The 13,198-nt window shown below is 34.4% G+C and overlaps 1 protein-coding gene across 3 annotated transcripts in view; it reads left to right on the top strand.

Annotated features, from left to right (window-relative positions):
• LOC115234183 (ras-related and estrogen-regulated growth inhibitor-like) overlaps positions 1-13,198 on the top strand; it is a 39,918-nt gene that overhangs the window by 9,310 nt on the left and 17,410 nt on the right. For all 3 annotated transcript variants that reach the window (XM_029804987.1, XM_029804986.1, XM_029804985.1), the window contains exons 3-4: positions 1,528-1,584; positions 6,522-6,598. In XM_029804987.1, the coding sequence (XP_029660847.1) occupies positions 1,528-1,584; positions 6,522-6,598 (134 nt within the window). The remainder of the gene's footprint in view (positions 1-1,527; positions 1,585-6,521; positions 6,599-13,198) is intronic.

Here is a 13,198-nt window from a genome sequence, read left to right as displayed (position 1 = left end):
ATTATTAAATTTATTAAATTTCACACGCTTCTTTCATTGTACCTTGCACGTAAAAATTTACGTGCAAGGTACAATGAAAGAAGCGTGTGAAATTTTTTTCAAGAATTTAATAAATTTTTTTTTATGCTTTAATATTATATTTAATCTTTGTAATATATAGATATTTTTTTTTTTCTAAATAAAGCATGTGATATATATATACAATGTTTTTAATGAATTAAAAATAAGATTCTTTTTCCGGATGGATCAAATTTCATTTTGACTCTTCGCGATTGCGTGTTGAAGAGCACTGAAATATCGTTCAGCTGCGCGGAAATATTTCGAAGATATGTAGTCTATCTCTCATCTCAGCAAATAGTTTACGAATGAAGTTCTACATTCCGTTTCTGTTCGTGTCTCTATCTTTCCTCTCCTCTCTTCGTGATATTTTCCCCTCCTTCCCTCCCGATCGTCGTCGTCGTTGTCGTCGTCGTCGTCGCCGAGCTAAACTCGACGACAGATTTATAAACGGTGTATCTACCAGTACGGAACGGCACGAATATATGTACTCAATAAGTCTTGCGAGGATCGAACGACGACGACGACGATGACGACAACGATGCGAGAAACGTCGTCGACATGCTGAATCCTAGACCATGTTTCGCGTGCAAAATTTATAAAGCAAGAAATTTATCGGCAGCCTTCGAGAGAACCCGTTCCGATATATTTATGGTTTCTTTATTAACCGATGTTGAAGATGAGTTAATAGCGTTTCAACACCTGCGCGCGAAGATGCGTTTGTCAGAGACGAGTCTAAAAATAAATACACCCTTTAATGTCGTTACTCATAATTATGATTCGATGTACGTTCCCGGGCTCGCTACTCGATTATTCGTAGAGATCGTTTCTGAAACTAATCATAATATTTTTGCTTCCTCATAAAGGAAACAAAAATATTATGATTTGTTTTCGTGACAAAATTTTTTTCCTATTTTCTATGCCAATGTGTTTAGAATATTCCAAAACGTTGAAAAATCATATTTAAAAAAAATGTCTATGTATGTATATACGGAATGTACATTGTACAATTTCTGCAATTTTTGAGATATCGAGCTAAATTTTTTAAAATAAATATAATATCATTAAAGAGTGATTGGTATTGAATTTGGTGAAAATCGGTGAAAAGGTTCATTTTATATAAAATTTTGAATTTTTTGAGAAATATCTGTATACGCTCTAACTTTCGCAAATTTTGAGATATCAGATTAAACTTTTTTACATAAATAAAGTATTATTAAAGGATGGTTGGTATTGAATTTGGTGAAAATCGGTGAAAGGATTAATTTTTAATAAAATTTTGTATTTTTTGAGAAATGTCTGTACACGCTGTAACTTTTGCAAATTTTGAAATATCTTCCTCTATGAGAAAGTCAAAATTGAAAAACCCGCTTGTTTTAAGGAGCTTAAACTTTGTGAGCGAAATAAAGTGATGAAAAAGCAAGGTGCAAGTTTCTAATTTTCATCTTGTTTTTTTTTTCTTTGTTGCAGCCGTGGTTGTGCGGTACTTGACGAGGCGATACATCGGCGAGTACAGCTCGACCAGTGGTAAGTGTTTATCTCTTTTCCTTTTGTTTCTTTTTTAGAATAATTGCCAATATTAAGCGTGAGTAATTACATCCATTTGTTGCTAATTTCGAGGCATCGCTATTCAGAACAAATGACCTATCCAAGTTCCTTTCTCGCTTGTGCTATCGGCTTATCTCTCAAGGGGCGGCACCGATTCGCGCGCGAAATGCTCACCCCAGAGTACAAAACGCGAATCTAAATCTTGATCAGTTCTCCTCGCGTGCTCCAGCGCATGGCGATGGAAAAATCCGCCGTGAAATATTCTCGCGCTTAAAACCGGACTCTAATTCAAGGGTATCCGTGAAAAATCTTAATCATGGCGCCTCGCAAGCGTTCCCGAGGGCATTCTAGCGGTCACAGAAATACACGAGCTCTATAAAGGGGTGAGGGAGGGTAGAGGACAACAGCGGGGTTTAGAAGGAGAGAGAGAGAGAGAGAGAGAGAGAGAGAGATGCAACAAACAGCGCTGGAACCATGGAGGGCGGAGATTTAAACACTCGATATGAAATAGAGCCTATGGGGAGGGTCCGCAGAATGCAGATCTCTCCCATAACTCATGCAGGCTACTTCGCCGTAATAATTGCCGTGCACGCCCGCGGACGTATAAGCTACGGCGAGTTTCGCGGATATCCGAGCCGCTTGGAAAAATTCACCGTGAAGTATTGTCCCTTTAACCCTGAACCGCCGGCCACTAGTATTTTTGTAACACCTAAGGCTGCGCCGGTTGTGCATCCCCGATGTCTGTTATTCGAGTACCACGTCATTTTATCGTGCTAGTCGTAGATATATTATCGTAACGATAATCGAGGAATACTGCAAGCAAATATAATTACGTGAAATATGTGAATTTATTTGATTAGAAAATATTATGAAATTAAAATTGTTTGAAGGAAAAATCATCGAGTTAAATTTTTAGACTTTTGATATTTTAAACGAATATTTGGGGTTTATTTATCTCTCTCTTTTAAATAAAATTCAATTATTGATAATTTTTGATAATCTGAATTAAATTAGGATAAATATATGCAATTTCGAGTAATTTGAAAAATACAAAATTTTTTGGATTGAAATGTATAAATCACTTTGCACGGGAAGTTTCTCTTTACTTTCCTCACAACTACATTAACGTAATATACCGAAAGCTTTTCGATACAATAGCGCAATCATCGATTTATCGAATATCTCTTGTGTATAACTGGCAGTCAGAATCAATCTTGATCTTGATCGATTCAACCGCGATCGATAATGCCGAACGAAAGTGGATGAGTGCCGGCGCGAGTGCTCTCTCCTAACATCGGTATTAATTAATTTCCTGGGAAAATGATGGATAATCACTGTTGAACATAACCAGGAAGCGGATAATCTCGCGTGTCCCCCTTCAAGAAGGGGGATAATCGCTTAATCGATCCTCAAAGATGACGCTGTGGGCGCCATGATCCGATCGCCGTTAATCGAGAATTGATAAAAAATGATAAGAATGACGACGGATAAAAAATTATGACGCAGACATGACAGCATCTGAAGATATTATACAAACTGCTTCGTATAAAATAAACCTCGTGAAGTGTCAGGGGCCATGAACGAGTATTGCAACAAGTGCCTTAATCATAATAGATATTAAAAAAAAATCTCTTTTTATATATCTTTCTTAAATTTCTTGAAATACACTTTACAGAATTGGCGTGAAGTTTTAGGATTTTAATTTTGCAATGTAAATAAATCTCGAAATTTTGGAAAATTTAGAAAAAAAAACAACGAATCTATGAATTTTTGTAATTTAAAAATTTTGAAGAAATTGGCTTGGGATTGAGACTGTATACACGGTATGCGATCGCATGCAATGGCACATTTTGTTTCTCTCTCGGTGCATCTCGTGTGAAACGAATCGAAAATGCGTCGACACTTCGTGCGACTCGTGCGCGGATTATCGCGTACACTTTCGTTCCCGGTCGTTGGAGAATTACTTTTCCGAAGAAAACGCCCTCAAACGGTGAAAGCGGGGCCATTGATTTCCTTTGGCTAGACCGCGTAGGTGATGTGACAGACATGACTATGAAAAAAAATTCTCTACCGTTTAATAAAAATTGGCCTATTTTTATCATTCCAATCGCGTGTGTGTGGATATATTAATGCATAAAAAATTCTATTCTAAATTCCTAACGGATTAGAGCTCCGACGATAAAATAAAGTATCAATATATTTTAATTCATTATAAAATCAGTTTGTTCTTGCAAATTTGAGAACAATCCACAACTGGAGATGTAAATACAAAAAAAACAAAGAACAAGCCTTGTCTTTTTTCAAAATTTCGTTTTTTTCCAGATATTTAATATTTTTATAATTTGATTACTGCAAATTGATTTTTCATTATTTTTAACTTTTTAGATGATAGATTTGAGTTAGCCATTATTATTTTAAATGTAGCTCACATTCCAATTGGCTATATAGTTATGTAATTACTATTTTTAATTAATACAAATTTTTGTTATGCATCTAATTGAAAATTATCCGAATCATATCGAGTTTGATGTAATTTGCCGCAAAAGTATTATTTTAAATGTAGCTGGCATTCCAATTGGCTATTTCACGAATGTAAGCATCTTATAAAAATTAATACTTTTATTTTATCTTTTTGAAAACAATTCTAATGCATTAATGAGATTTTTGCGGTTAAAATGATATCAAACACGACATAATTCGGATAATTTTCAATTAGATGCATAATACAAATTTTTGTTATGCATCTAATTGAAAGTTATCCGAATCATGTCGAGTTTGATGTAATTTGCCGCAAAAGTCTCATTAATCCATTAAAATTACTTTTGAAATAAAATAAATGAAAAATATAAGAACTTTAGTTTTTTTATTATGTTGATAAAAAAATATAAAGAAAAATAATATTATGTTTAAAAAAATAAAAAGAAAAAACAAATTTTCAATGAAAAGAGACATTTTTTTCAACTGTTTTTTTTCTATTAAAAAGAGACGGTCTTTTTTGCATCTCTACGCACAGCTGCAAGAAACAAGAAATTTTGAAAATAAAGATTTTAAATTATAACAATTTAAAGATATCTAAATATGTATGTAGGCGGAAAAATCGAAGACCTATAAATTCAAACATTCAACGATGACGAGTACTTTCGAAGTACCACTTATTACTGGCTTCCATCGCACGACTTAAATTTGATCTCTCGAAGGAAGATCGAGGATGATCTTCCTCGGCAATTTCGATTACAAGGCATTTGTACGAGCACAAACCATCGTTGTTTTACGGGACTCTGAAATAATCGGTCCTTTTCATCTCTCGCCACGATACGGCGCGCGCGCGCTTGTTATTATTTCGATCTCGATTAACAATGCAAATCTCTTCTTGCGTGGAATAATTCTAGGCAATGATTTTAGAAAGCGAATCTCGTTGCATTGTCGATCCACTCGCGCGCATGGATGGGAACGTTTTGTCCGCGCGCGGAGAAGATTGCATCGTGCATCCCGATAGATCGATGATAGATCACGTAGCGGAGATGGATCTCTAGTAAAAGTCAAATCCGCGCGATCGATGACAGTTATATCTCCAGTTACACACATATTCGACGAAAGTGTGTCACAATCTTTTCCCTTTTTTTTTTGTTTTTTTGTCAGTTTTCGTATCTTTTTGCACTTTAAATTTTTTAGAGATTAAATTTTGCACTCTTATCAATGATTTCTCATCAAAGATATAACTTTATATATGATCCGATATGCAAATTTGTATTTATTATTAGATTTCTAGATTCTTGCATCTAGGCTTTATTATCAAAATATCCATTCGTTAAATTCCATTTTATAGATTATCTCTTAGATCGCCCGATTTCTTTCTACAAGCGTGGAAAGAAATCTTCGCGCGTTTCATACTCAAAAGTTCAAATTATATCTCACGGTCCTGCAAGCCTTTTTTTTCGCACGCGTCGATGTTTCTTTCACGAAAGGATGCAATGAATTTTCTGTCGCAACGCTTGGTCAAATCGTTTCTCCATCAACATTGTCCGGCAATAAAACTTTCTCGAGCGTAACGATCGCTAATATAACGAGCATCCTTATTTGCTTGTTTCTGCGCTTCTCCATCTCTTCGCTGCCAACACTACGAGGTGTTTATGAGTTTATTTATCGTTTATTTATTACGTTTACCCTGTTAGGGCTACTGTGTTCAACGTGCTTCCGCGTCTTCTATCCTTCTTTTTCTTCTTCTTCTTCTTCTTCTTCCTCTTGGTGCACGTGCTCCTCGAGCGTTCTAATCAGCTTCGAGTACGAGCTTTCCCTTTTTCGCTCGTCCTATCAAAGGCGTGAGCTAAGAATCGAAAAATTTTAGAAATATAAGAAGCGACAAATACATTGCGAAAAATTTCTTTCTCTTCCTCTAGAAATCTAAATATTTAAAGAATAAAGTTCTAGAAAAAAATATGTACAAATTTGAAAACTCAATTATCTGTTCAAATCATCTAAGCATTTAAAATAAAAAAAAATACACAAGATAACAAATATATATATATATATATATAACCAAATTATATATGTAAATAAGTCGAACGTAAAACAATCCAAAATTGCGTGACAGTTGACAGTCTCAAAGCACGAATTTTTTTGATCGCAAAAGCCACATGTCATTGTCAGTGATAGTAATGACATAGCGATTTGTCAGCGTAACTAATTAGAATTGTCGTTGTATTAACTGCTGCGGCACTTTCGCGCATTAGCCGCGTTTTCTATTCTTGGGAAAATATCGCTCAAACTTTTCCAGAGGAGATCGAAGTACCGTCTATAAATAACGCCGATTAAGAGAGATTGTCGCTGTTTTCGATTTATTTCGCGAGTCTTGTTGCTTTCAACGATAGTAATTTGATTAAAGAGAATATCATGTTCGAAATTGTTATTTGTTGCAGATTTCCTCTACCGACACAGTGTTACTATCGACAATGTTACGACGGAAGTCGAAATACTTGATACTTCCAGGTGCGAGGTAAGTTTCTATAATGATCAATTTATCATTTACGTCTAGTGACTCAAATGAAATCTTAATAAATATATATTGAATATTTATAATAAAATAATTTCTTTGAAAAATATCTATTATATGATTTTATTTTATTAAAGAATAAAACATTCCATCAGATAATAAAATCATCTAAATATTTAAATATTTTTTAATATAATATAATGTGAGGAACAAATTTTAAAGAAATTATTTTTTAGACTTTTAAAATTTTTCTCACTCGGATAAAAATTAATTTAAAAGTATAAAAATATTATTAGAGTTTCTTGTTAAAGAATTTATTGTAAAGTAATCTTACAATACTTGAGATTATAAAGATTTTCATTTTTTCGTCACATTTTCACGGACAATAGCAAGTTGATTTGACAGATTGATTCACTTAGCTAAATTATGTTCCTTTGCATGCACTCACTCTCGTGGCGAGGGCAATAAATAATGCATCGGTGCAACGGTATCTTGTGCAAATCTGTATCCTTTTCGAAAGCCATTTTATTTTTGCGGTCTGCAAAAGAGATCCTGCGTGCTCTCTCGAGACGAATCCTCGCGACGCAGGTTCCGAAGCAGGATTTTTCAAAGGCCCGGTCTAAATATATCTTCTTTCAACGGAGGCCCCCGTAGGGCTTCGCAGCCCTTAAGGCTCACGTCCATCATACGTTCGCGAAATAACGAGTGACTCGTGAATTGCGAAGGCGATATTCTAATATTATCGTAAATCGACTTTGAATCTTTGACATATCTTTCTATAACCAGCAAAAATCGACTATTTAATCTAAATAAATTTAATTTATTAAATTCTTTTAAATCTAATTTATTAAATTTATTTAGATTAAATCGTCGATTTATAAATATTACTAAATTTAATGATAATAAGCGATAGTAATAATTTTTTTTTGTGTCAATTTGTATAATATATATAAAATATTTAAATATGAGATGTATCTCATATTGAAATATCTGTTGATATTTATGCAATATTTATACAATATATGTAATATCTTATACTTTTTAATATATACTAGAAACTTTGAGGACACGTACTTTTCATACATATTTTGTCCGATAAAAATGACATTTAACTTAGAATCTTCTTCCGCGGATGATCGGTTTCAGATTTACCTGACTTGACCTTTCCTAACCCTATTCCTCTAGAATACAGTAACGAACGTTGAGCCGAGGCGGAAGTCCTGCGAGCTGACCCGTTAGTATATTTGAATTGAATAACGATCGTTTTTAAATTCGAATCTAGGCGACTACGACCGCAACTGCACGAACAGAACGTGGCTTCACCTGTCGCGGTTATAATGCTCGTTGAAATTCCAGCGAGGTCGCCTTATAGCATGTAGGATGAGGTATTGTTCTCCTTTTTCGAGGAATCACCGTTGCTAAACTCGAACGTAAACAGTGAAAACTTGCGCAATGATAAATTGATCTTGTCTTTTGACCTTTGAAAAATTTCCTATTCAAGTTCTACAAATTTCAAGCTTTATATATGTCTTAAAACTTTAAAGCCATAAAGTTTTTAAGCTTGAGAATTTCCAAATTTCCAAGCTCTCGCATGGCCAGTCGAACTTTTAAAATCTTAATCAATTTTTTTCACATTTTAAGACTTTAAAAATTTAAAGTTGCAATGCTTTTTTTTAATTTAGAAAATATAAAATTTTAAAAATTCTAAAGTTCTAATTTGCCAGATCTAAATTTCGAAAAATTCAAAATTCTTCAGGTTTTAAGTTTCCAACGCTCGGATTATGCAAGAAGATAAAATGCATTCTTAAAACGATACTTGCCTTGTAATTTGATAATAGTACGAATATATTACGCAGCGAGAGAATAAATAGCAATTTGTTTTCACGAATCCCACTCCGGCTTCGGTTTTGGCATTTAACTGTATTCTTCCCTCCTCGATAAGTAGTGAGAAAGTTCATTCATAAAAAGTATTTCCTGCATAAGTTTAAGTATTGCGATTCTCTCTGATACCTTTTCAACGTGGTAGATAGGTCGCATGCGTTTATTACGTTAAACGCGTATGTACATCGTACTAAAGAGCAGATTTTCAATATGGAATAATTTTATTATTACGTATAATTTTATTATTACGTTATAATTTTATTATTCGTTAATTTATATTTTACTATAATATTATATCGGAGAAACGTATAAATAATATGTGTGTGTAATAAAATCCATCTCTTTTTTTTTAATAACGTAATTTATACCGTGGAATAATTGTTTTATTTCTCAATGGAAATCAAAATGTTTCAAATTTAAAAGTTTTTTTTTCTGGACAGTCACATAATCTTGATGGGATGGAAGTTTTAAAAGGCATTTTAAAGCAGATTTTCAAAAGCCGCGCTTCTCACGAGCTGCTTACACGCACGTTACTACACCGACACCCGTTGGTTGTTCGGTAGCCCCGCAACGAGACTCGATCAGGCCCGGGTTGTTTTTAGCAAACTGGTTTTTCTACCCAGGGCTCACAATTACCGGCTTCCTTTTTTGCGCTGCTCCCCAAATGTTTGCACCTGTCGCTTAAAAGGCCGCGATCCACAGAATGGCACGCTAGATGCGTATCTTTCGAATTATACGATTCATTTGGTCCTTCATTAAATCCTTCATTAAATTCCCTTTATTTCTAAATTTTGTTAAATTTTTAAATTATTAAATCTCTGAATTCTCCGATTTTTAGATCTTTTAATTTTTGGATTTACGTTTTACATATTTATATTTAGGCAATTAAAAACTTATTTTTCAAGATTTTATAATTTATTATTTTTCGAGAGCATTAAAAAAATTTTTTTAAATATTGATTTTTAGATTCGATGTCTTTCTACATTTAATTTTTACATATGTGTATTTGCTATAACTTATATAATTATTAATACCTCAATTATCTCTATTCGCGATATTGCATTGCACCATTAACCGATACTACATGAGTCGCTAGCAAACAATGCTTGTCCATTTAAGGACTCTTGTATATAAAACGTGTAAGAATGCATGCACCGTTACCATACAGATAAAATAGGTAATCTATAACAGGAAGCGATGTTGGTGATTTGTATGCGCATAAAATTATATTTTAAACGCTCAAAAAAATACCTGGCAATATATTTTTATATTTACAAACTTGAATTTTCTGGAAATTTTTATTACTATAAATGAATATGAATATTTCGAATTCTATTAATTTATCAAGAAAATTATGGTGGGAATGCTGTTGGCGAGGAGGATCTAGGAAGATTGATATCGATGTGGATCAGTGTGGCAGTGGTCCAGGAAGTCGACATGATTCCGTGTAGAAGAAGCGGATCGTTAAATACGCTGTCAACGAACATTCTTATCTAATTCTTCTGTACCAATATATCACGTCCGATATGTGAGGCTCCATTGTGAACGAGATTTTTTAGGTCGATCCCCTTTACTGTCGGTAAATCTCCACGAAACAGCTCGGCATACGCCAGGAATAATCAATCCTCGACAACACGCTGTTTATCATGAGTACAACATTTACGAGCAATATATCGTTTTCATCTCGACATTTTTGTTACCAGATTGCCTCGGTTATCAGTCACGTCTAACCTCAGTAAATTCGAAAGCTATTAACGATTACAATTTTTTTTTTTATATACGATAAAAATAACGGAGTTTTTAAACTTGAAACATAAATATTTGGAAATTGAGATTTTATATAAAATACACATACACACCAGTGAAGAAATTATTCTTTCACTTGTGTGTGTGTATTTTATATAAAGTCTCAATTTCCAAATATTTATGTTTCAAGTTTAAAAACTTCGTTATTTTTAAATTTTTAAGCTGTGAAATTATTACATTCTTAAGCTATCATAAACTTCCGACTTTAAAAAATTTTAAAAACATCCGCTTTTTTCTCTAAATTTTCAAGATTTTTTTAGCCTCAAGTTCTTACGTTCTTGAGCGTTCAAGTTGCTAAAGCTTAAATTACCGAGGAACAAAATTTTCAAGTTCTCGAGAGAGAAAGAGAAACTTAGATACCGAACTATTTAAATTATCTAAAAGTCGTGCAACGGATATTAGAACAAATAGCCGATAATTCGTCGCTAAGCTAAGGTCTCGGCCACGCTACTAAAATGCATAACGCATTGGATGTTCGCGGTGTAATCTTTCCAATTATCGCAGCATTCCTCTCACTTTTACCGATATCTAATCGCGATATTACATCCACCGAACGTATTTAATGCTGCAAAGAGAATTGGCATAAATTCATAGGCGTGTCTTATATTTCGACCACGCTATGATATTAGATATTATCGAGACATCAGGTATCTCGTTATCAAATTAAAAGCATCTTTCTTACAATCAGAATACATAAGTTAAAATACGTATCCAAAAATCATTTTATTTAATTACGAAATTTCTTAATATAATTATTTTATTACAATAAAATTGATAAGAGATAAATGTTAGACGTAATCAATTTTTTTTTCTATATAAAAAATGTAAAAAATTTTGAAATAATTTACACTTAAAAATCAATTTGATTTACTTTTCCCGTAAACTTTAAGTTTCAATTTAGCGCACGAAATGTTTTCTCTTTTTATGACGAAGCTTCTCATCTCGACGATAATTAATCGCGCTGCACCGGACGTGTTACGAGGATGCCGCGGTTTAAAGGGCACATAAGCCCCACATTTAAACGCGCTCTAATCTACGGAATTATCCGTTTCCGACATTACTACGTAACGTGCATCCCTGATATTCCGATACGCGCGGACCCAACGGACCGCACGAATGCGCAACGATACCGGGTGCGATCTACCGGCACTTTAAAGTGCACGAACCCATTGAGCGCACGTGGTCAACGTCCGCCTTGCAATTTTTCAGCTAGACACCCCGCACGTACGCTCTCGTGTTATAGCGGATACCGATCCTCCGCTCGCCGTTAAGATACGCCTGAAAATCGACCGACCGTACAAATGTCCTTGCAGATAAGCGCCATGCAAGGCTGGCCATGCAATCTGCATTCGCTAACAAGGAAGTGTTTGGATCTGTGTCCCAATTTTTATTTATTATGTACATGATTTATCATGTATGCTCTTTCCTTGATACTTTAAAATTTATTCTCACGGGAATAATTAAATTATCCTTTTTCGATTATGTATATAAATTATTACCATGGGTCAAACTTTGTGAAAAAATACGAGATCAGATAAGTAATTTTCGATTATTAAAGATTGATTATTAAATATACCTATATATTTTACCGTGAATATATGCTATATGTGTGACGCGTTTATACAATTTCTATCATAATCAATATTTATTGATTACATACTAAATTAATATAAAATTTCAAATTTAATCATAGTCGCAGCATTTAAATTAATTCCGTATTATTCGCTAATCTATGAGTGAAATATTCAGGAGCATTAACTGGAAAATTTACATTATTTTCTAAAATAATATCTTTTTTTACAACGCGAATAAATGTCATCACTATATTTTAAAGATGAAATATGTTTTACGGCAACGGAAAAAGTTGACGTTTTTTTTTTAATTACCGAATATCTTTCTCTGGCCCCTCGATACCGACGTCTATGAACGCGCTTATGTTCACGCAAGAGTTTACGTGCTTGCAGCCGCTCGTGCCAGTTTAGCGTGCGTACCTTTGACCGTCTTACGCGTCATGTTAATGACGAATACCGTTCTAATGCGATGGGAAGTCCCGATCCATCTCATTAAGCACGCAATAAGAAGATCGGACGAAGAAGAAATTGTGGCGAAAACGTTTCGGACCGCGAACGCGAACAGCTACGGAAGGAACAAATTAATGTTAAAATCAGAGAAAAATTATGTCAAAAAATTTGATTGATGATTCATAGATTTCTTCAGTTATTTACTTGTCAAATTTATTTCGCGTATCTCTTCCTCTGTTTTTTTTTTCCTTTTTTATCTTACGATCTTAATTATTTCAAACATGCGATCGATTTAATGAATTATGTCTTTTTATCAATTTATATTTTTATTCTGATTCGCAATATGAATGGAATTCGCGGAGCATCCGGCTCAACAAGATCACGCGGAAAGAATTCGGCGACGCTCATTCTGACATCTGGTCGTTACTTCTCTCGTACGGTTTTTCTTGGAAAGCGAGCGACGTGTGGTATCGCCGATAGCAATTAGCGACGTGCAAAATGGCGCCTTAGGCACGCGTCGCACGACAAGTCGGGAAGGAAACCGACGCGGTTCTTTTTGCAGCCTTCTTACAGCCGATCCCGATATGTGTGCGCGTCTGTGACGAACCGGCACGCCGGATCGTGATGTCAATTACTAACGAAGACAGTCGCCGGCCGGACTGTCACAGGCATCGGCCACAGTGACAGTGGCACGCGCCTTAATTCGCGTTTACAAGACCCGCGAGAAGTAGCTATAAATCCTTCCCCGGATGCCTGGAACGTTTCTTGCCATCATTGCCTGCTAATGTCGTGTCTCCGCGAATCTGAACTTAATTAATCTCAGACGTCTATCCAGTTATTTTAAACGAAATGAACTCTGAATCAGAAACATATATATATATATATATATATATAA

This window comes from Formica exsecta, unplaced genomic scaffold (assembly GCF_003651465.1).
Source record: "Formica exsecta isolate Colony F162 unplaced genomic scaffold, ASM365146v1 scaffold196, whole genome shotgun sequence".
Lineage (NCBI taxonomy): Eukaryota > Metazoa > Arthropoda > Insecta > Hymenoptera > Formicidae > Formica > Formica exsecta.
Note: the sequence above shows the minus strand (reverse complement) of the source record. Positions and strands in the feature narration are given on the sequence as shown.